General features: G+C 45.7%; 1 protein-coding gene across 5 annotated transcripts in view; it reads left to right on the top strand.

Annotated features, from left to right (window-relative positions):
- KIAA1328 (KIAA1328 ortholog) overlaps positions 1-23,083 on the top strand; it is a 198,921-nt gene that overhangs the window by 137,540 nt on the left and 38,298 nt on the right. For all 5 annotated transcript variants that reach the window (XM_035100607.2, XM_035100609.2, XM_035100608.2 and 2 more), the window contains 2 exons: positions 374-1,041; positions 5,578-5,682. In XM_035100607.2, the coding sequence (XP_034956498.2) occupies positions 374-1,041; positions 5,578-5,682 (773 nt within the window). The remainder of the gene's footprint in view (positions 1-373; positions 1,042-5,577; positions 5,683-23,083) is intronic.

Here is a 23,083-nt window from a genome sequence, read left to right as displayed (position 1 = left end):
CATTTAATGCTTTTTTGCCACACTTCAAGTTGATTTTATGTAACCCTAGATACTCGCAACTCCTTGATAGGCTGAAGTACCTTGTTTATGCCCCAAATCCTGCAGGCAGTGGTTTTTATATTTATTGTACCTGTGTAGACGGAATTAAATTGCAGATTTGATAGCATATTCCTCTCTTCCACTTGAAACCCATTTTCTGTTGAGTTGCGTTAGGTGTCGATCATCAAACCGCTGCAAGTTTACTGGTGCTGGTACAAGTTTTCAACGCTGTGAGCCAGCGGAGAGAACTAGAATAGAAACAATTAAACATATCTTTAATGGAATTTTAAAAAATTTAAGTGGGTTGGTTTTGGTTTTTGCCTTTCTCTTGTAGATGTCCAACCACAGAAGCCTTTGTCAACCTCTGTCATCTTCGGAAATGGATGGATCCTACCTTAGCATTGCTCGACCACAGGCCTTTTACAAGAACAACAGAATGGCACGTGGAAGTCCTACCCATATGCCTGTGTCTCAGTCTTGCAGGAACAGTCATGCTCATCGAGCTACAGTTCAGGGTCATCAGCAAGAAGATCAGAACGAGTTCATGCTGGGCAATGGGTTGCATGGTAAGTGCAACAATGTGGTTTCGCCAACAAGGCAAAAGTTGCCTCCCCACAGGAAAGTGACTCCTGCCGCGGAGCAGAGGAGAAACAGCTGTCCCCTTCAGACTTGCTTTTTCCACAAGAAACCAGGTAGCTCTGATCATGATTCTTTCCAAGAGGGCTGCCATGTTCCAAAAGTGCACACCGGACCACATTGTGAATCCTTTGCTTGTTGCTCATGCCCATCGCATACTTCGGGACTGAACGGCAGTACGGACTTGAGGCCAAAAGAAATGGAGCGTGGTAAAAGGTTATCGGAAGAAAGGAGGAAGCAGCTGCTGCTTCAGAAGATGGAGCTGGAAATTGAGAAAGAACGCCTTCAGAATCTGTTAGCCAAGCAGGAGGCAAAACTGCTGCTTCAGCAACAGCAGCTCCACCAATCCAGGCTTGACTACAATCGGTGAGTTTGGGGAGGAGTATCGGAAATTGGCTTCTGCTCGAGTTCTGTCGGGGTTTATGGAAGGTGGGTGGGTCTGTTGACATCTTTCTTAGGCCGATATCTGGTGCTGGGTTGGTGAGCATTTCTTAAACTCCTCTTCAGGCCACAGAAGAACTCGTAAAAGACAACAAGCTTTCTAATTTACCAAAAGACATTAGTTCCACAAAGATGTGTGATCTGCCTTAATCATCTGCGGTGTCATGGGAACCATTTGGTTAAAGCTACATTGCAAATGGCTCAGATACTGTGGCAGTTTAGCATTTGCAATGATGGCATCGAGGAATACGATGCATTGCGAGCCTCTTCAAGATTCTGAGCTCCATCAGGCTTGTTCTGCGTGGGGGATTAATGCTGCTGATCCAAAAAGAGGGTGTTGCTGTACTTCAGTGAACTCCCACTCTCTGGTGCCCATAAGCAAACATCCTATGCCCTACTGCAAGGTCTCAGAGAGTTGCTTCAGCCATTTATGTCAGTCTTTAGCAGCTGCTTCCTTCTCTTTGCCCCGTCACTACTATTAAGCATGAAAAAGATTGAAGGCAGTTCAAAGCTAGTTGAAACATGGAAGCTGGGAGTTGTACTGGGGAAGCACAGGAGTGATCCCGGTGTGCAAGTAGAGATCAATTGAGAAGGGTGGGTGGGTGACTTCTAGGTGCCCTGTAGAGAGCAGGGGTAGACAACTGACTTGTGGATTGAACTTCACACCATGTACCCAGCTGGCTCTGACCTGACATGATTGCTAATCTCTGCCTGCGTTATTCGGAGAGGTTCCACGTTTTATGTAGTAGTTACATTTGCTGTGGGTATGCTGATGTTATACTGGTTTTCCCCACAGCAAATTCTTAAGATGTGAATGACAGGCATGCATGCCTAAACACCTGCGTACCCTCACCTGAGAGCCCTGATTTGTGTTGTGGTTTCCCAGTGCATGTATATGGATGTTGAAGGACGCACATCTGTCATTCACACTTTAAGCATTTGCGGCAGAAAACACCAGCACACCCACAGCAAACACAATTGCCACTTATAGCACAGAGCTACTCTTGAGTTGGGTACTTGAGTGTGAGGCAGAAAGGGGAAGAAATCTCAGAGGTGCTAGAAGATTATTTATTGCCCGATATGTTTCGAGTATTATAGCATTTCCTCAAGGGAGGTTTTGATTTCAAAGAGGTACCAAAACCGACTTCCATACCATCTCATCACAAAATAACCTGCATTCGATGCCTTCCTTCCCTTTCTTTACTTTTTGTGTGAGATAAGCTTATAATTCATGTGTTTTGGAAGCTTGGTTGTACTGAGGCCTCTGAGACTCCAAGACATGGAACCATCGTATTTTTCAAGCTTATCTCCATAACAGTCTAGCACAGAATTTTGTTTTGGAGGATGGAGAAGTACAATGGCAATAAATCTCAAAAACCAAGGAGAAACAGTGTTGTGAACTGCATAGTGTGTCCCCTTACTTTAAACACTAACTTGAGATCTTTAAGACAAATGATGTTTGCAGAGCTTTTGACTTCCCTTACAAGCCAGACATTGTAATTGCCACCATCTCCTTGCCTCCTGCAAGTCCTCTCTCTCTGTGTGTGAGGACTTGTAGCCATTTGTCTCCTATTGTCCCAATCCACTGAGGAGGCCCTTTTGGTTGTTGCCCCAAAAATATCTGGGCTACAGCGATGTGTAATAGGGCCTTCTTGGTGGTGGCCCTCTGACTGTGGAATGATCTTCCCCTTGATGTTAGGCAGGTGCTGAGAATGGTTCCTTTTCAATACCAGGTGAAAATAAGCCATTTCCAGCAGCCCTTGGAATATTCAGCAGTAACTTTATATTGAGATTGACAGATGGTGGGGGATGTTGTATAAGTTTGTTCTAATCTAAGGTTGGAGTAAAAGGTGGTGACTTGGCCAAGCCTGACCAGTTATTTTTCGTAGCTAATAATTTTTTGCAGCTAATAATAATAATATAATACCTTTATTGTCAATGTACAATCTGTGTACAGTGAAATTAACCGAGCCTCCCCCCCCCCAACACTCAGTCTCATTGCACTCTGTGTGCTTCTCATAATGCAACCTAACCATGGATCTGACCATGTGTTTGTCATATAAGTTTGCCATATACGGTATATACAAACCTACATACAGTATCTAGCTACTTCAGTGGCTCTTTTCATGACTCCCTTTGCAGTAGCTGTCTATGTTTTCATGACTGGGCATCACACAAAAAATGGAGCATCTCTCCCCCCACATGCCTAAACCCATTTGGAATTGAAATCAGACCACTCTTGAGTTGACGCCAGTCCTTGATCCCTCTTTGGGGATCCTCTTCCACAGAGTTGTGTGCCTGCTAGATGAACCAGGCAGGGGCAAAGGACACAGCCCTGCTCTTTCCCTCCCTGCAAGTATAACCTTGTAGAGGAGGCTGCCTGAAGGGGCACTCTGCCCTCTTCCCCTTCCCAAACTTAACTGGGGGGGGGCAACAGAGGAGAGGGGGCTCCAGGCACCAATAAATGCATAAAAGCTCAGAATGAGGTCCCATTCTGTGTCAATGGCCAGCAAGGACAGAGTAGCTCCCAAGGTTCCCTCCCTGATCTCTTCTTTTGTCTGTAAGATGCTGCTCAAAAGCAAGCTGTGCTGCTTTGGCTGTTAAAATGCCTGTTTGATCAGAGGCAATCAGAGCTGTGTACTTTAGAAGACTACTGGGGTCACAAACAAAGGTGAAGAACTAAGTAGGAGCAGATGGATTTTTAATGATCAAATATCTTAAATCCATGCATATGTTCCTGCTAATGGAGGAAGAAAAGGAAGGCCTGAAGTCTGCGCGAGGCAATGTTGTTGTTTTGAAAGTCGTTCTCAGAGTGCTCTGTGGGGCATCCACTGCCCAACGACGGGACTCTTAAATGCCTCTGCAATTACGCTTTTCTTATTGTGTATCCTCACATCTGCTGCATCCAGCTTCTGCTGAGAAGATTGCACGTTCTGTAAAGTGCTGGTTGGCAGAAAAGCTGCAAAAGGAAGACCAGAGGCATCCTTTACTGTCTCCGCTCTGCTCCTTCCCATGTATTGATTAATTTAAGTTCATGGAGGATAGATGGGTCTCTCAACAGTATTAGCCATGATAGCTAAATACAACCTCCATCTTTGGAGGCATGGAAACTTTTTTTCTTTTTCTTTTAAGGTTTTGCTAGGCAGTCACGACTTTCAGCCCAGCTAAAGTACACCAATACAACCTAAATGCCTGCAGAGACTAGCTGAGAAACACAACATTTTTCTTTTCCTTTTGGCAAAACTCAGCTCTCCAGCTTGTCTCGATACTCTCTGTTTGTGTGTGTGTGTGTGTGTGTGTTAGCTAGCTAGTTGTAAACAGAGGCTTGTTTCCAGAGTAGTGCTGCCACTTGCACAACAAAACTGCCCCCCCCCTCCCCCTAAATCTGTTGTGGGTTTCCCTTCAGACTTCCAGAGCAGATTTGGGGAGGGTGTGGGGCACGGAGCTGGGGAAAGTTCCATTGCACAAGCATAAGCCCTAAAGAAACGAGAGCATTGGGTGCCACCCATAGAATGGCACAGCTGCCAGCCCCCATGATAGCAGTAATGGTGCCGGAAGAAGAGCCCCGTAGCTAAATCAGACTAAAAATCCACATAGTTCAGCACCCTGTTTTCCCCACTGGTCAGCCAAGTGCCTCTGAGATGCCCAGAACACACAAGACATGATGTCAATAGTTCTCCCTCCTCAGCAACTGGCGTTCATTGCCACACCCTTGCTGACCACAGACATTCCATTGAGACATTCTAGTTAATAATGGCAAGTTCAACACATTCTTACCCAAATCATCTCACCCTCTTTAAAGCCATCTAACCTATTCGTGGCCTCAGTTGCATGTTCCATAAATTGCTCTTTCTGTTAAAAAATTGTATTTTCTCTTCTGGGTTAAATTTATCAGAGGCTGGAGGGATGGAAACAAACCATTCTTCTGTCTGGAATGTTGCTGTATGAATGAAGCTGGCATTCTTTGCAAGTTTGCCCATCTGGCAATACATTTGCAGAACTCGCTGGTCGCAATAACAAAATTTTTGAGGACTTTTGAAATTCGGAATTCCAAAGCCCGCATCCGATGCCCTCATCCAGTGACTCCTTGAGCAATTGAGAGATCTGGTGGGCAAGCACACAGCGCTGCTTTTGACTTCAGGACCTGGCCCCACTGCTTTGTGACTACATCAAGGAGTATTCATGGAACTGCCCCCTCCACAGAAAATAATGCAGGATTCTAAATAATTTTAGGGTTTTTTGGCTTGGAGGTCGATAGCTCATGCCTAGGCATGTCTATTCAAACATAAGTCCTGTTGACGTCAATGGCACTAACTTCCAGTTAAGTGTGGGTAGGGTTGCAGTTTAAGTGTTTAATTTACTTGCTGTGTAAAGGGGGAGAGGAAGAGAAGGGGTGAAAGTTTGGCTACTTAGCACCGTGCATGTTTACTGTGATATGTGGCTCTTCTCTCCCCACCCCAGGTTTAAAGGCCAGCCTCCTAATTCAGAAGAACTGCTCATTGATGAAGTGCTGATGAGACCAGGCGGCTTGGCCCCCGTGATGAATGGCACTTGTGGGGGCCTCAGGTAATACCCTGGTCTTGTGCTCCTCTGTTAAGCACTTTCGTGTGTCAGTATATTTTATGATTTGTCTAAAGGGCTTTGCCGAATGCTAAAAAACATATTTTCTTCCACCTCTTCCTCCCCTCTCTCGGATTAAATGCTTCAAGCCAAAAAGAATGGAAGTAACATCATGGGATGACAATATAGTCAATAAAGACTGTGGGGTGGAGGGTGCAGAGACCTGGACCTGGCCTTCTGTCCTTGAAAGTAGACCTTGGGAGCCTGCATTAACGGCAGTCACATAGGTGCTCTCAGATGAAGCTCAGAGGTGGAGCAGGATCAGGCCAGGGCATCAAAGAAGCCAGGAAACCAGCCAAGGCAAGGTTTGAAACAGACATTTATTGGGGATGGCAAGCTTAAGAGAGAGGTTTGAAAGTGGTTCACATGGCACAAAGGCAGGAGGGAGAGGGGGCCCCAAAACAGGCAGCAAACAGGGTGACACTAGCTGAAATTCAACAGAGGTGCTCCGAAAAAGTGTCCCCTGGCAACCTTTCTAGTTTGACCCAGGTCTATAGTTCTTCAAGTGCGGAAGCAGAGTTCTGTACAGAAGTGCTAATAATCACGGGGGGAACAGAGGGCGGGTCCTTGAGCCCTACCCTAGGATGGGCTGAGTTGCACAGGGTCTGCCTGTCTCTCCGTTAATGCGAATGCGGAACTCCTTATAACAAGTGCCTACACTGGGAGAGACAGTTAGCAATCACTGGGCAGCACTCACTGTGTTTTTCTCATTGGGTGTCATGTGCTTTCATAGCCAAGGTTTTCAATGTTCTCTTTCTGTGTTTGAGCACTACACTTCTCTAGTTCTGGGGCAGTGATTGTAGCCAGCATTGATCTCTGAATCATCCCTCGAGGGCTGCCTCGACCTTTGCTGCAGCAACAAATGCAGGGAAAAGTTCTCTTCTAAGTTTGGGCTTCAAAGCTGGGCTGCGGGACAACCCCCCCATAGCTGCCAAGTTATCCCTTTTTTTAAGGGATTTTCTTTTATGCTGAATAGGCTTCCTCGCGAGAAAAGGGAAAACTTGGCAGCTATGCAACCCCCGCAAAGGCAGGTAGAGGGCTGGTTTGAACTCAATTCGGTTTGCTTCTGAGTAAACATGCATCACCGTGTAGTGCCCACACCATCATTTTGCCTTCGAAACAAAGCCAGTTGTACTGAACTTGGCTTTTTAGTGCCGTGTTCAGATCTGCATGTCTGACTTTGCTTCCTTGTCTTGAAGGTAGTGCCTTCAGTTTCCATTGGTGACCCTTGTCTGACCAATGATCAAAACTGCTTATAAGTTCAGTTCCACAATTGGATGCGTTAGCTTTTCTGTTCCTTACAGATAGGGTTTTCCTCCTTTCTCATGCAGGAAATCTTTCCTGTGCAGATAGATAATGTGTCGCTTCATCATAGAGGTGACCATAAACGGACTTATCTGTGTTTGATGGAGGTTGCATTCTGGGGATAGCGCATGAAACCAAAAATCACATATAGTTAAAATACTTTCCACCAGATGCCCATCTCCTTTCCACCCCTTTTATTTATTTATTTTTAAATTGTCGCATGCATAAAGCTGAATGTGTGCAAGTTAAATGCACCTAATCTGCAAGTTACCTGTATGTAATACTGTACTTAGAAAACACAAGTTCCCACTCTTCTAGAGAATCTACCCTCAGCATCTGCAGGTCTTTTGTTAGTTGCAACAGCCCTCCTACCGGTATATCGAGAGGGGGGAGATAACAGGGTGTGAGAGAAACAAGACTTAGGGATTATATGGGATCGTCCGTCCATCTTTATGTCTCACTTTTCTGATGGAGACATGCAGTAATCTTATAGCATTAGCGTGCAATTGCGCATTCCCGAGTCTCCGTGCCAGCCGGTCGTGAAGTTTGGCAGCAAGACATCGGAAAGTTTGCTTCCTGTATTCATTCATCAGTTCTGCAAAGGTTACCAGATGAATGCGCCCTAAATAATTTAATCTAATGTAAAGCCAGAGGAGGCTAAGACGACAAGTCCATTTGTCTCCTTTATGCATTTGAATATGGAAGTGATGTTTGCTTCAGTCTCTGCAAAGGGTGCATGTGATTATTGGGTCTGGAGAATGATGCTGTGCAGCTGGACTGTGTCATTGAAATGCCAAAGACTTTTCTTTCTTTTTTTGCTATTTGAAAAACAAAACACAGAAATAATCAAGAAAAGAAGTTATCTCTAGCTTCTGGTTGACATGAACTCCTGGGGTAAAAACTTGAATGTTAATTCTCAGCTAAGCAAGACTCCACTTAAAAGGAGTAAATTTTTGTGTGTGCTGTTCTTTGTTTTGCTTTTTTTTAAAAAAAAAGGGGTTAAAAGTATTAAAAATATTAAACCTGCTCAAGCGAGACATTAGAATTTCGAAAGAAAACAAATGATACAATCAACACCCGAAAAACATATTTTTTTAAATAATTAACTGCTCATTTTGACTTAATTATCTACAATTACCAAATCTAATTGCAATTTATTCTCTATTATCTGTGGGAAGAATAGCAGCCAAGGGGACGTGCCTGCCGGGCGATGTGCACAAGGGCAAGAGGAAAGGTCCCAAGAACACGCAGGCCTCTCAGTGGGGACCCCAGAGGCAGGCGGGCAAAAGGGCCTTTGTGTGGCGAGAGGCATCTTGTTGCCTCTTGGAGAGCATCTTTTTTAAAGCTATGTTGTTGTTGTTGTTGTTATTTATACCCCACCCATCTGGCTTTAAAATTAAAATTTAAACATTAAAACACAATAGTCCACCAAACATTAAAAGCTTCCCTAAACAGGACTGCCTTCAGATGCCTTCTAAAAGTCTGGTAGTTGTTTTTCTCTTTGACATCTGGTAGGAGGGCGTTCCAAAGGACGGGTGCCACTACCGAGAAGGCCCTCTGCCTGGTTCCCTGTAACTTGGCTTCTCGCAGCAAGGGAATCGCCATAAGGCACTTGGTGCTGGACCTCAGTGTTTGGGCAGAATGATGGGGGTGGAGATGTTCCTTCAGGTATACTGGACCAAGGTCATTTAGGGCAGGTGTCAGCAACCTTTTTCAGCCGTGAGCCGGTCTACCATCCCTCAGACCATGTGGTGGGCCGGACTGTATTTTTTGGGGGGGGGGGATTTGAACGAATTCCTATGTCCCACAAATAACCCAGAGATGCATTTTAAATAAAAGGACACATTCTAATCATGTAAAAACATGCTGATTCCCGGACCGTCCGTGGGCCGGATTGAGAAGGCGATTGGGCCGCATCCGGCCCACGGGCCTTAGGTTGCCTACCCCTGGTTTAGGGCTTTCAAGGTCAGCACCAACACTTTGAATTGTGCTCGGAAACCTACTGGGAACCAATGTAGGATTTTCAAGACCGGTGTTATGTGGTCTCGGCAGCCGCTCCCAGTCACCAGTCTAGCTGCCGCATTCTGGATTAGTTGTAGACAGTGAGCACTGTCGGGTTCTATTCTTGCATGGCAAAGGGCGGGGGGGGGGAGGCGGGCGGCTGTGAGTGGCCAACACGTCTTACCAGAAGGGAGCTTTCTACCATCCCACATCACAGAAGCACGTGGGTATCAATACTCACTCTTACTTCTGCAGGCGCTGCCTTTGGAAGGGAGAGAGCAAAAGGGGTTGGCTGGTCCTAAAACTTCCCATGTAACTTGGAACCACTCAGAGATGGCACTATTTCTACTTACCCTGGGGAGTGTAGAATGGTCTCTGGACCAGGAGCGGGGGAAGAAATCTCTTATGAGAATTGGTGCCAGCACCATTTTGCAGCCTCTTTTTAACATGCTCCTTTTGATAGTTTGCCGCTTTAGAAACTTTGGAGACTGAGATACTTTCCTTCTGCACCTCTTTAAAGACCACCACATCTTTAAGATCTTCAAAAACAAACGAAAAATGCCCCATCATTTATTTTGTGAATAAATCCAGAGAAAGTCAGGTTGTACATTTGTTGAATAATCCCACTGGGGAAACAGCTTTCTTGGTGGCCAAATTTCTCTTCCTAGCTCTCAAGCGTCGTAAGAGTAAAATCGACTGCATTGATGTGGGTTTATCTGTATAGCCTTTATTAGTGCAGCCCATGTTTTATTTTAGTGTTTTTTTTTAGATATCTTAGATGTTTTAATCTTGTACTGAGAAATGTATCTTTTCTGACTGACGGTCGAATAAAGAATGATTATGCTTAAGATCTTCAAAAACAAATGAAAAATGCCCCATCATTTATTTTGTGAATGAGACAAATTGTGTTGTGCTTCCCTCCCTTAAGTTAGCGTTTTAGACTGCACCTGTGCCCCTGCTGTCCCCAGCACAGGTGTGCACATCTCACAACTAAACAAAGCATAAGGAAAATGTGTCTTTCCCTCTCCTATGACCATGCAAGGCTGTCCCTCAAAGCGCATTGCGTAGGAATAGGATATTATGCCAATTGTGCTCAATGGGACCTAGTACCACACTGAGACCAGTGGTTTGTTAACCAGGCACTCCTTTCTATAACCTGGTTTTTCTGCTAGAACTGTGCTATGTTAAGGTACCCTTCCCATGCATAATTATTCTTCTTAGATGAGTTCCTCTCCCCCCCCCCAGATTAATTGCACCTCTTAAATGCTCTCATTTTGGGTATATTGAGGCTCCGTCTAACTCCAGAGTGTGATTTCCCCTTTGATATTTTTAGTTAGCTGGAAATGTCAATTGCAGAATTTCATAGCACTTTCCCTCTCTTTGAATGTGCGTTGTTATGGTGATTATTCTGGGAAGGGATGTCGGATCCTTCAGATTTTGTTTATGGTATAGCTGTTCTGAATGTCTGGTAAGAGAAGAGGGGTGTGGTGGTGCTGGTGGCAGAGGGAATTATTTCTGCTGCTTGTTAAAAACACATTATCGGCAGTTCTTTTATAGCTGAACTTTAGAGGGTGTGTATTTTATACTCGCTTTCCTCTGCCTTTTGTTTCCTAATTTAATCAAGGCTGTCTAATGCAAATGGATGCCTACCTGCAGCTCCCCTTGCTTTCCCCAGAGGTGGAAATACCCCCAAACCTTCCTGAGCAGCAGCCCCCCCCTCCATTCTCCCCTGGGCTGGAGATCCCCCCCCCAATATTTCATATGCAGTTCCACCTTGCGGCTCTGCTATTTTACTCTCGGGGCCACCTGTCAATTCTTTTCAATCATGACACACATCAAATCCTGCTATTTCGGCTCTGGGTCTCTTGAGAAGTAGCTGCCAGTTGTGCCAGCATTCAGCTGAGGCCGCCAAACTCTACTCTTGTGTGCGGTCTCTGGAGGTGAATTTAATAACACCTTGAACCACCTCGTTGGCTTCGTGAATTTACTTGAGTGCAACTTGCTTGTGCTCCCCCTTCCCTGACATCCTTCTCAGCAGTTTTAAACTGGCATTTTGACAGCCTCAAATGAACCCCTTTTGCAAATTGTTTGCAGGCTTTCACCCGCCCCTCTTCTTTAGTTAAGCAGAAATTTTAGCTAACCCGCTTGTCACTATCTCTTCTAACAGCTCGGCGTACTTGCCGGTGCCAGATTGGTTTATGTTGATGCTTGTAGCTTTTGGAGAGAAGAAAAACAGAGCGGGAGCCACTTATTTGGTCAATGAAATGTCCCTTAACAGATCTGCACAAAAGTGCAAATGCTGACTTATCGGTAGATACAAATCTGACTTGTCAATAAGTGCTGTATCTCTGCAACAGATGGATGCCATTGCCCATTGTTGCATAACAGATGTCTATATAGTGGATTTATCCCATTACAGCCACAAATAGGCTCAACGACTGGCGGCCTTTAGCAAAGGGAGGCATTTGCTCTTCAAAGCCTTATGTAGAACTGCTTTCTTCCAATCTAGCATTATTTGCAATCTGGGATAGACTGTTTCAAATTCTCAAGTGTGCCCACTTCATTTCCTTGGGAGTCAGAGTCAGACCTTTAGCCACCAACTATGCAGCAACCTGTGTACACAGTAACTCTTGCAGCTGGTCACCCAGCTAAAAAGGAAGTGAGCAGATTTTGTCTCATCAGTAGATCATATGAGTGCATCTTCTGGCAGGTTTGCCCAGTTTGAGCAAGGTTTTTAAGGGTGCAGCAATCAACGTTGAGGGTAACCAGGTTGTTCATCCATGTAGCAAGGTCTGACCTGTTCGCAAGGTGAAGATCGAAGAAGACCCTAATAGCAAGACCTCTGCCTTTGCTTCTTGAGCATTGGTGCTGAAGTTGGTGCATCAACCACTGTCTTCTTGGCCTGATCAGATAGTGCTGGAGAGATCCCATCGGGCATAGACAGGGTTATCTTGCTTCAATTCACGCATCCCCTGGCACCATTTCCAGCTAAAGGGCCACTTTCCCTTTTGTACAACTTCACAAGGACAACATGCCAGTGATGGGTGAGGCCAAAGGGGAGCAGAGCATTTAAAGTGAGTTTTACCTTGGTACACTCGGCTTGCTTCTACTAGCACTCGCACTGCCCTCTCTGTCCTGTGCCCGCTCAAGCAAGAAGCTTCATCAGAGTTCACGGATGCATTGCAGCCAGGCAAAAGCACTTGAGGGATGGTGAGGTCTTGGGAAGGTTCCTAGAATCACAGAGTTGGAAGGGACCCCAAGGGTCATCGAGTCCAACCCCCTGCGATGCAGGTATCTCAGCTAAAGCAGCCATGACAGATGGCCATCCAACCTCTGCTTGAAAACTTCCAAGGAAGGAGAGTCCACAACCTCCCGAGGGAGACCATTCTGCTGTCTAATAGCTCTTACTGTCAGAAAATTCTTCCTGATGTTTAGTTGGAATCTCCTTTGTTGCAACTTGAAGCCATTGCTTTGTGTCCTACCCTCCAGAGCAGGAGAAAAAAGCTTGCTCCCTCTTCCATGTTGACAGCCATTCAGATATTTGAATATGCCTATCATATCTCCTCTCAGTTTCCTGTTTTCCAGGCTAAACATGCTCAGCTCCTTCAACCGTTCCTCATAAGGCTTGGTTTCCAGACCCTTGATCTTCTTGGTCTCTCTCCTCTGCACACCTTCCAGCTTGTCAACATCCTTTTTAAATTATGGTGCCCATAATTGGACACAGTATTCCAGGTGTGGTCTGACCAAGGCAGAATAGCCTAAGGAATCATCCAAGTGAGAGAGATTTGGAGGGTCATATTAGGCCCCTAGACCTGATGTTCTCTATCCTTGCTCTAGCATGTCCCTGAAATTTTAGGGGATGGCAAATAAGCTTGCCCCCATGGGCACCTTAACGTTACAATTGCCTGAACCAAATGGAACATGTTGCTGCTTGTGTTTAGATTTTGGGCAGGAAGAACCCGCGTCTTGAATGAAACCGATTGCTCTTGATTCTCACCTACAGCTTGCTGTGCTCATTTAATTTTTGTTTCCCTGCTCAGGAGCTTTCAACAAAACAGAGGCGTCTTTAAAATATTCAGCGAATTGAGCAAAGCCTCCCTCTCCCACTGTTTCTGTCCTTCACTAGACCATCAGCTCCGTGTTTTCCTCTCTTTGCCACCTTGATCACAACTGTGCTCCAGGACATGAAGTGCTGTGTGTGCAAGGCAATGCCCAGCCACTTGCAGATACAGAGACTTCAAAGGCTCCTCTCGAAGACTTTGGGTGCACCCAAAGCTACTTAGGCTGGAGTGGTTGTTTAATTTTATTTTTCAGTATGTCCCACCTGCCATTTTTGACCCAGGTTACTCCTGCAGGGATCGTTCCTGGAGTGCCTTGGTGCTTTGAATTGAGCTCAGCAGCTTTCCATTGGCGCCAAGCCTTTTCCAAACTGTCCATTATGCTTACAAGAGTGCTAATTTTTTTCCCAGAGCCACACAGAGAAAATGTTAGATTCAGCTTGGCTGATTTGTTCTTCACACTGCTCCCATGGTGAAGAGGATTGATTTTTGTGTTTCTTTTGATGTTTGGCTTGCTTTCCTTTGGAATGCAATGCTTTGGGCCTTAATCCTTTAACCTTGAATCTGAGCACCACGGCTTCACGAGGGATAAGGCTTTTTTCCTCTCTCTTTTTTTGATGGAGGAATGGACTACCCATTTGTTATATCGGATCAGCTGGGAGTGGTGATGTAAAACAAGATGGATCTTCAAACAGGTTATTTTTCTGCTATTAAAGGCCTTGTAACTGGGGGTGAGGTTTAGTGAGAAGTGGCTGAGAGACTGAGTTGTGTATCAGGGGGTCCCTGGTTCAAATCTCACCTCTGCCATAAACTCACCAGGTTGTGGGTTTGTTGTGTTTGTTTTTTAGGCTAGTCACACTCAGCCACTGCCTAATTTCTGGGGATGACAATAATACTGGCTCACCTTACAACACAGACAGGGTATTTGTGACCATCCAGATGCCCTGTGGTCCATCTCCGTTCAGTTCCAGCAAAGTGTGACCAGTGCTCAGAGATGATGTGAATTGGCCCAGAAGCACCTGGGATGCTGCAGATTCCCCATCAATGACATTGTGTGGGGTGATTGCAGAGATTTCACCAAGTTTATGTGAATTTTTTTTTTGGGGGGGGGGTTGTCAAAGCTATAGAAATGCATTTCTTGTATTTGAACAGCCTAGATCTTGAACATTTTGGCTCCCGAATGATCGAAACCCGGAAGTGACTGTTCTGGTTTTCGAACGTTCTTTTGGAAGCCGAACGTCCAGCGGAGCTTCCACAGCTTCCAATTGGCTCCAGGAGCCGTGCTTTTGTTTTCGAACACTTTGGAAGTCAAACGGACTTCCGGAATGGATTCCGTTCAATTTCCAAGATACGACTGTAGTAGTAACAAAGGAAAAGTGGAACACCAGTTGCTGTTTCCATCACTGACACATTTCTGTCAATCTCTCTCTCTCTCTCTCTCTCTCTCTCTCTCTCTCTATATATATATATATATATATATATATATATAAAATTTTTGCTTGTTTGTTTGTTTATATACCACCCTTTGTCAAAAGACTACAGGGTGGTTTACAACATAGAACACAAATGCCAACAGATAACATGAAAACCAAAGCAGTTATAGTAACATAAGTTTAATAAGATAACACATAATAGAATGTAGATTCTCATAAAATACTGATTCTCTCTACAACAATAGCATAAAAGTAAAGGAGAAGAAAATCATTGGCCAGGTATCAAAAATACCAAAGCACAAAAACCAGTCCATACATATATCCTTAAAGCTGGCATGAAGCTTATTAAAAACAGCCACAAAATGTTATAAATAAAATACAGTGTGATAGTTGAAATATAATATAGTAATTGCTGATAACAAGCCAACAAGCAGCATATGGCACCAGTTAAATATCCAAAAATAGATCCACAGTTGTCAAAAATTAATTCTGAGGATTGTCAAGGGCTTAGCATAAAGGGAAGCTTTTTAAAGATAGCTGGGAGGTTTCAGCAGAGAGCCTGGCTAGATCTCCCTTGAAGGGTTCTGCAACATGGGTACGGTACCTTCGTAGAGCCTAGTAAGGGCTCAAAAAATCTCTCTCCATGGCAGGTTGGTTTTGCCATGGGCCATGGAAAAATACAAATGGAGTGTCCTTCTAAGGTGAGGGAGGCCAGCAAGACTTGGGGTGCAGCTGTGGGTCTGCTTCTCTGCTCCAACCCAACCCCACTTTGGGTCACTTTGCTGGGGAACAGGCTCAGGCTGGGATGGATGTTGCGACTTGCAAGTGAGAGGTGCTCTGCTCAGCCTTCACAGATCCACAGATTGCTTAGCTGGAGATTCACAACCTCGCCTTGCTTCCACCTCTGTTTCTTCTGAACTGGTCGTTCTCCAGCAGGCAGAGGACGGGGAGCTACCTGATGGGTGTGCATTGCATTTGGCCCAAAGGTTGGTAGTTGCAGGCCTCTCTTGCCTAGGGCAAAGCTGTTGGGCCCTTGCCTACTTGCTCAGGCTGTAGCTGCTGCAGAGACGGGTCTGCCATCAGCACTAATAGCAAGCTTGTTTGATCCTGTGCTCCCGATGTGCACAGCCTGTCATCTTCCCTAGCCAGCTGCGAACGCTGGTTTTTGGATAAGGGTCCCCAAAGCTTGGCAAGTTATGGAAATGGGTCCATGGCAGCTGATGGACAAACGTGGAGGGGAGGGGGGCACCCCGCTAATGCTTCTCAGAGGGCAGCGTTTGTGGCAGCAGCTGCTCTTCCTCCCTGCCCAGCATCAAGAACGGCTCTGTGGGCAGCAGGAAGAGTCTGGAGTGCTGGATTTTTATAGGATCATTAATTATACGTTATAAGGCAGCTAAGCATGGCATTCGTAGTGTGATGAATTTCATTATGAATGGCCTTTTCATATTCTTCGTCTCATTATATTCAGTCCTTGTGACCTAGAGTTTAGCTAAAGTTATTGTTCGGGTTAACTTTCATTTAGCAGCCGTCCTAATTTTAGAAGCTGTATGATCTTTAGATTTTATGGAGAGACAGTGTACTTATGGGTGTGTGTTTTGCAAGATCTCCTCTTGGCAGGTGTGTGTGTGTGTGTGTGTGTGTGTGTGTGTGTGTGTGTGTGTGTGTTTTTGTAACAATCCCAGCCCGTTCAGAGAAGGGATTTAGGCTGGTCTTGATTTGCTCAAAGGTCTTCACTGCCTTATCCCCTGGGTAGCCTCATCCACCTGAACAGATTCAGCTATCATCTCTATGCCAATGACTTTTAAATCCATCGCTCCGCTTTGTCTCTCGTACAACAGTCTCTCTGAAACATAATCTTGGTTGTCTAGCCAACAGCTCAACCTTAATCTTGCTAAAAAGGAGCTCCTTATTTTTCTTCCTTAAAGGGGAAACTTTGGCGTTGGCACAGTTACATTCCCTCTTTGTTACATGGGCTTCTGAGTTGAGGTGGAAGCTCCGCTGCTCCCTTTCCTCCACTTTCTAGCCAACTTTTCCCAAACTTTCCTGGTGAGATTCTCTGAAATAACTGCACCCATGCCCTGTTTATCACATTGCTTGGCTCTGATTAGCTTCTCTTCCCTCCCAGTTGTCTTTCAGCAGCTGATCACACTCCTCTTCCATATTAAGTGTGTGGTGTCAGGCTGGGGTTCAGGTAGAAGTCTGTGAACGTGGCTCCATGTGGCGAAGGAACCTCAAGTGACTTTAGCATCCAGGGGGTTTGGCAGATGCTGCACCCACCTATGGAGAGTCCCCTTCCAAACCTCCCTAAATACCTTTAACTGGCTGCATGCTTTCACCCTGGTTGCCGTGTTTGGCTTCTTGGACTTGGAGCAGTCGAAAGCAACTGTGTTCCTGGAGGGACATCAGCCTATCAGGCAGCTGGTGGTGGCACTGAAAGGCCTTTGGCTGTCTTCATTGTCCAGTAGCTATCAGAATAGCCAGCTGCTACAGTCACCCAGTGGCTTCTGAGTACGGACTCCTGTGTGAAGCAAGGCTCTTGAAAGTACTTTGGCAATTAAGATGGGAGACTTTCATTTCTATTTTGTATCGTTCAATGCTGCTGGTCTTGTTGAGATTGTGCTTCGAAGTCTTGCATGAAACTGCAAATGTCAGAAGTACTTTGAATGTTCTGTAGTATGAATTGCTTGCATCTGCTGGAGCCCTAGGAACTGAGTTGGTTCCACACGGGTCAGGGTCTGTCTGCACTTATTTTATTTATTTTTATTTATTTATTGAATTTACATACCACCCTATACCTGGAGGTCTCAGGGCGGTTTACAGAACCATTTATAGTGGGTATAGTTGCTATTTTTTAAGTTTATTTTTTGGCTTGTAGCCACATGACAGGTTCAGCTAGTGTTCCAGAATAATGAACCCAAAGAACCACTTTTTTCTTATACCACAAAAAAAATCCAACTTTTGTAAAAGATCCAGAGCGGGTCCTCAATATTTTCAATATTTGTGTGACGTATGCTCTGCCAGGGGGCAGAGGGGAAGGCGTGTGAGCACAGACCCGAGGCTCAAAGCAGCTAGTCCTCATTATGCTAAACTGTGGTTTAGCATTGTGTCCAAACGAGGCCACTTTCAAGAAGCATAGCCCTTTGGACGACCCATGAAACTGTTAAAGCTATACCTTTAAAATGCTTGCTCGAAAGTGCTCCTTCTTCTTATGAGCTGCATTCCCCCCACCCCACCCCAAAATAATGCAGCAGCATCCTAGAGAACGAGAGCAGGGCCGCTTAAACAGCTTCAGAAGTTGGGATTTAGGTCAGAAACTTTGTTTGGAAGAGGATGTTCTGTCAATCCTTGCAGTGTTTTCGCTTACCAAGAGCCAGGCAGGTTTTTCCAGATACGTGGGCGCTGCATTTGAAGGATTGTTTTTATACCTGTGACTTGGCATTTACATGGCTTTCTTTTGTGAAGGCTGACAGCCCTGCTTGCTGGAGCGACAGCTGCCCTACTCCGCTCCCTACAAAAGGCCATGTGCAGATTCCTGGCATATTGTCCCGCTTAAAGCTTGCCAGGCCTGACTTCAACATGAATCTCTGCAGAGCTCTGAGCTGGGGAGGGGTCCCCCACCCCACCGCTCGCCCGCTCTCTTTACCGACTGAGATTTATTTTCCATGGGTGGGGAAGGAGGGGAGAGGATAATTTCTAATCATTTTGCTGTTTATTAGAGCAGCCAATTAAGGCCGGAATTTGCCAAGGGGAGGATCAAAACACGCCATTATTTATTTATTTACTGCAGCAAAATTAGGAAATGAGGCTTCAGAGAGGGTACACTGGTGTCGTTTTAAAGACCCGTTTAATTCCTTATTTCTTCAAGGGGTGTGCTGGCGAAGGCATTGACTACGTGCATGGGTTGCGAAAGAGGCAGAAGGGCCAGTTCTGTTCTGCAAGCTAGTTGTCAGCTTAGCGTGCGGGTTTCTCAGCCAGATGCCGCCGATGAGCAAACACAGAGCAACATGAGCCGAGGCCTCGCAGAGTTGGAAGCAAACACGTATCTGGGTTGTGGCGCTTCAGAGCTCGACTGAGTGTCCACATGTGGGAATGTTACTTCCTTAAAAAGAAAAAGTCCTTGCACATAGAAAGCTAGCATATCAGGGAGAGAGCTTCAGGGCAGGTCTTCTTCCTCTCATCCAATTTCCTATGCGTGAGGGTTGCCTCCCCCATTGAGGAGCGTTCAGTCATTTTACACCCCAATACGCAATCTGGGTTACCCTCCCTCAGTGAAAACTAAGCCAGGGCGATTAGTTGGTGAATAACAGATTTGCAATAGGAGGGAAGTAGCCCCATCTACTTGCTGTTTGTGAACTGCTTCCCGAGGTGCACCAGCTTCTCTAGGAGATCATTTCTCAATACACAACCGGCATGCTACAAGAGACATTATATACATCTCTGACTGTACCATCTCTGCCACTGCATCTAGTAGTTTTCTTAATGTGGTCACTCACCTTGTTTGTTCTGGGGAGGAGTCCCATCCTGGGTGCAGTCTCCCAACCTAGTACTACAAGAATCTATTCTTGGAAGAGGTTAATAATGTTGGGCGAAAGATTCCTGCATTGCAGGGGGATGGACAAGATGACCCTCGTGGTCCCTCCCAATGCTACAATTCTAGGATTCTATGAATTGCACAAGCCCCATTCCTTCTGGTGTGTTACCCTCTCCCCTTCCAAGAAGTTGGCAGGCAGAGTTCTGAAGTAGAAAACCTCCTAAATTTGTGGAGACTTCTCACATGATCTGGAATCCTGATTATGCTTTGTTCATAAGTGTCCTCTTTCAGTTATTTAGCTCCACCAATAGTGTCCTTTGTAGCTAACCAAATTAGCTGCTTCATAGCAGTGGATCATCTACCTCAGGGGTCGGCAACGTGTGGCCCATGGGCCAGAAGCAGGCCACGGAGGCTGTTTAACCGGCCCACGAGCCGCCCCAGAACCAAGTCGCCTGTTGGCAAGTCCCTGCGCACTGCGCTAAACCAGCACGGCATGGGAACTCTCCTCTGCAGCTCCGGAAACCACTTCTGCGCATGTCTGCAGCACTGGAAATCACTTCTGCGCATGCCCAGACACCGAAAATCGCTTTTGCACAGGCGCGGTTTTCGGCATCTGGGCATGCGCAGATGTGATTTCCGACATACACAGATGCGATTTCTGGTGTCGCGCTGCACCGGTCTCCCCCATGGAGGATCTCTGCAGGAGTGATCCGGCCCAGGCAAGGTAAACCCTGCCGACCCCTGATGTACCTCCTGGAAACGTAATCATAGACCAAGTCTCAAAACCATGACACATGTGGCAGACAGTTCCATGAATCTAACTTTCCCCCTAGCAATTTTTTAAAAAATGATACAAAGCAGCCACATGAGGCTGAAGTAGGGACTAGAGGGCCAACAGTGGGAGGGTCTGCCTAATCCTTTTCCTTCACCACCACCCCGGGGGCTTTTCCCCTCCAGGAAAAAGGATAGAGAAGGGTAGCTTTGAAGACTGGGTGGTTCTGAGTGGGCAAATGGAAGAGGAAAGTTTGTAGTCAACTGCTTCTGCAAATCCCTCTTGTTTTCAGTTTCCATGAAGCAGAATGACTCTGAACGTAGTTCATTGGCTCCTCTTTGGGGGAAGAGCTTAACGGTGGTGGTTCTTCTTCCCCTCCCCAGAGTGAAAAGATTTGGGACTGGTGGAGAATGCTCTCTACCTGTAGGCTACAGACTCTGCAAAGGCCTGCATGTGTTCATGAAAACTGATGGCCTTCCTCTGCAAATGTCTCAGTGGGGCCTCTCCTGTCTGAGGACCAGCTGAAATCCACCCTCACGCTGCTCAAAGCATGGTCTCCCCTTGGGGTAAAGGCTTGAGTTCTGCGGAAAGTCAGCACTCAAATTTAGGTAGTGGAGAATCTTCCACCAGGTGCTTAGCAGAGAGAGATGTTCAGGAAGGGCAGAGTGGCAAGCAATTCTTCAGTTTATGGGGACTTAATCTGCCATCCCCGGATGAATCACCCAACATCTATTTCAGCATAGTTGCTTATACTTTCAAAAAGAGGGGGGGGGACCCTGATCCTCTGCAGCCATCACACCTGACAGCATTGGATGACCGGAAACATCACGGTGCAGCCAATTAAGACCGGGAGGTGAGCCCAAGCAAGGCAATCTGTCAGTTTGTCGGTGGTTAAGCTCCCAAGCCTGCGGTCTCAGCTGGGGTGCAGAAGGCTAAAACTGCACCGGCCATCTGTTGAATAATCAATATTGGAGGGCCTCTGTTGCTGCCCTTGCGCTTGTCGGCTTCCAAACGCTTTGCTGGCTTAATGTTCTCTGGATACCTCTGATCAGCCCTGCAAAATGTATGACTAGATCAGGGTTCAGTGAAAGGTGAGTCTCCAAATTCAGAATTCATGGCCGGGAAGCAGCCAGCCGAGCGCTGAATGCCGAGCAGGAGCCCGGCAGGAGCTTTTGGGTGTTGGTGGTAAGTGTTGCTCTGTGGCCAGGGGGAGGGAAGCATCCTTCTCACTGCTTGGTTAGCTTAGCACATCGCTAGTCCCGTAAAATTCCTTCTGTGGGCCAGGGCTGCCATTATGCCGAATTGATTCATCAGGCTATGCTTTTCTCAAACAAGTTAAATTTCATCATACTTGACTTGACTTAATTTAAAAATGAATTTAGCTACCTCTGAGCAGACATTGGTTTTAGTGTTTTGAAGAAGTGACATTTTCCCCCTCCGCTAAAGCAGACTAATGAAGCCGTATTAGTGCCCTAACTTGAGCAGTATATAAAGGTTAGTAAATAAGACCCCATTAAAAATACTTATAATGTAAGCAACATGGGTCCCAGTAGCCTTCCTAATGTCCATTAATGCTTATTCTGAGGATCAGAGCTCATTTTACTGAGCCATTTAGTCAAACCGTGCGATTATTTAGAAAGTTAATTCATGCATACTAAAATCGAGCTTAAGTAATGCAGAGGGTAGGAGGTAAAACTCTATGGAGATGATAGTCCTTTTTGTTATTTAATGATCAGCCATAATTAACTTGCAAATTTGAAATAATTAGAACAAATTAAAGGTATTTAACTTTGCCTCCCTAAAGAAAAATTCAAATTGCACCAAATGCGGCTTTAAATTATTCAAGTCTCAGAGGTCTGTGCTGGGTTTTCTCTCTCCCCCCCCCCCCCGCCTTCCCCCCACAATGCCTTTTTCTATGACGAGAATACCAATCTGCTTTTTGTCAGAAAGCATCCTATCAAGCGATTGTTCTTTGTGTCTAATAAATGACAGCTATTCTTCTTGGTAAAAGTATTTTAGTCTCTGAAGACTACATCAGCATTTCCGTGGCATTTTAATTCAATAAAACAAAAGGTTAACGTTTCTCCCCCACTTCTCCCCCCCTCCCCGCCCCACTACTTCTTAAAGAAAGCAAATCCCAGCAAGTGTTCAGTGGGTCCTGATTGGCATTTTGAAATTTCCCACTCCAGCTCAAAGGGGGGGGCAGAGGCATCCCTGGCATTGGGGAGCTAAAGTAAGCCAGGATCCGGGTGGCCCATCTTGCTTGGACAACGTTTAGGTGAATATTGTGGTGGTGGAGAATCACTTCATATTTGAGTCTCTCTTCCTGCGTTTTCCCCATAGGGTTGCCCTGTGTCTTTAACTCATTGGCATATTGTTCAGCGGCTTCATTACAACTAGAAATGTTACCGGTTAATGCCTTCCTGGCAGTGATCACGAGTGGAACCGCTGTAGGGAAGGCCATGAATCTATCTATGTGCCTACTACGAAAGGAAACCTCTTTGAACATAGGAAACTTGTCAAGACAGTTGGTTCATGCAACTCAGTGTTTAGACAATATTCTGACTGGGGAAAAGCTACCCGAGGTCTTCAACCAGCGCACATCTTTAGAATACGGTAGAGAGCAGGGGACACACTATGTGGCTGGGTCAAACATACCTTAGAGAGAGAGTGTTCTCAGCTAGCTACAATAAACTGATACTGTAGTTACAAAATCTATAAGAAGCTCCCAGGCCTATGAAGATGTAGACCTGAGTAGGGATAGAGTAGGAGGAATGGGGCCATTCTAATCTTTTGGCAATCAGGGCATGACTGCAGGCGAAATGAGACACAGTAATGTTAGTTGTGTGATTGTAATAAATATTGGTAGAGCACGAGACTCTTAATGCCAGGGTTGTGGGTCCGAGCCCCACATTGGACAAAAGATTCCTGCCTTGCAGAAGGTTGGGCTAGATGACCGCCTTGGCCCCTTCCAAATCTACATTTTGAGGATTCGATGATTTCTACGGCCATCATTTTTGTTAATAATAATAATAGGTTTATTATTTATACCCCGCCCATCTGGCTGGGTTTCCCCAGCCACTCTGGGCGGCTTCCAACAGAAAAATAAAACACAGTAATCTATTAAACATTAAAAGCCTCCCTGAACAGGGCTGCCTTCAGATGTCTTCTAAAAGTCTGGTAGATAGGTAAATAGCAGTCGGGGGGGGGGTTCCCAGCAGATTCTGGGTCACGTGGAGTGGAAAAG

This window comes from Zootoca vivipara, chromosome 11 (assembly GCF_963506605.1).
Source record: "Zootoca vivipara chromosome 11, rZooViv1.1, whole genome shotgun sequence".
NCBI lineage: Eukaryota > Metazoa > Chordata > Lepidosauria > Squamata > Lacertidae > Zootoca > Zootoca vivipara.
This window is presented reverse-complemented; position numbering and strand designations above follow the sequence as displayed.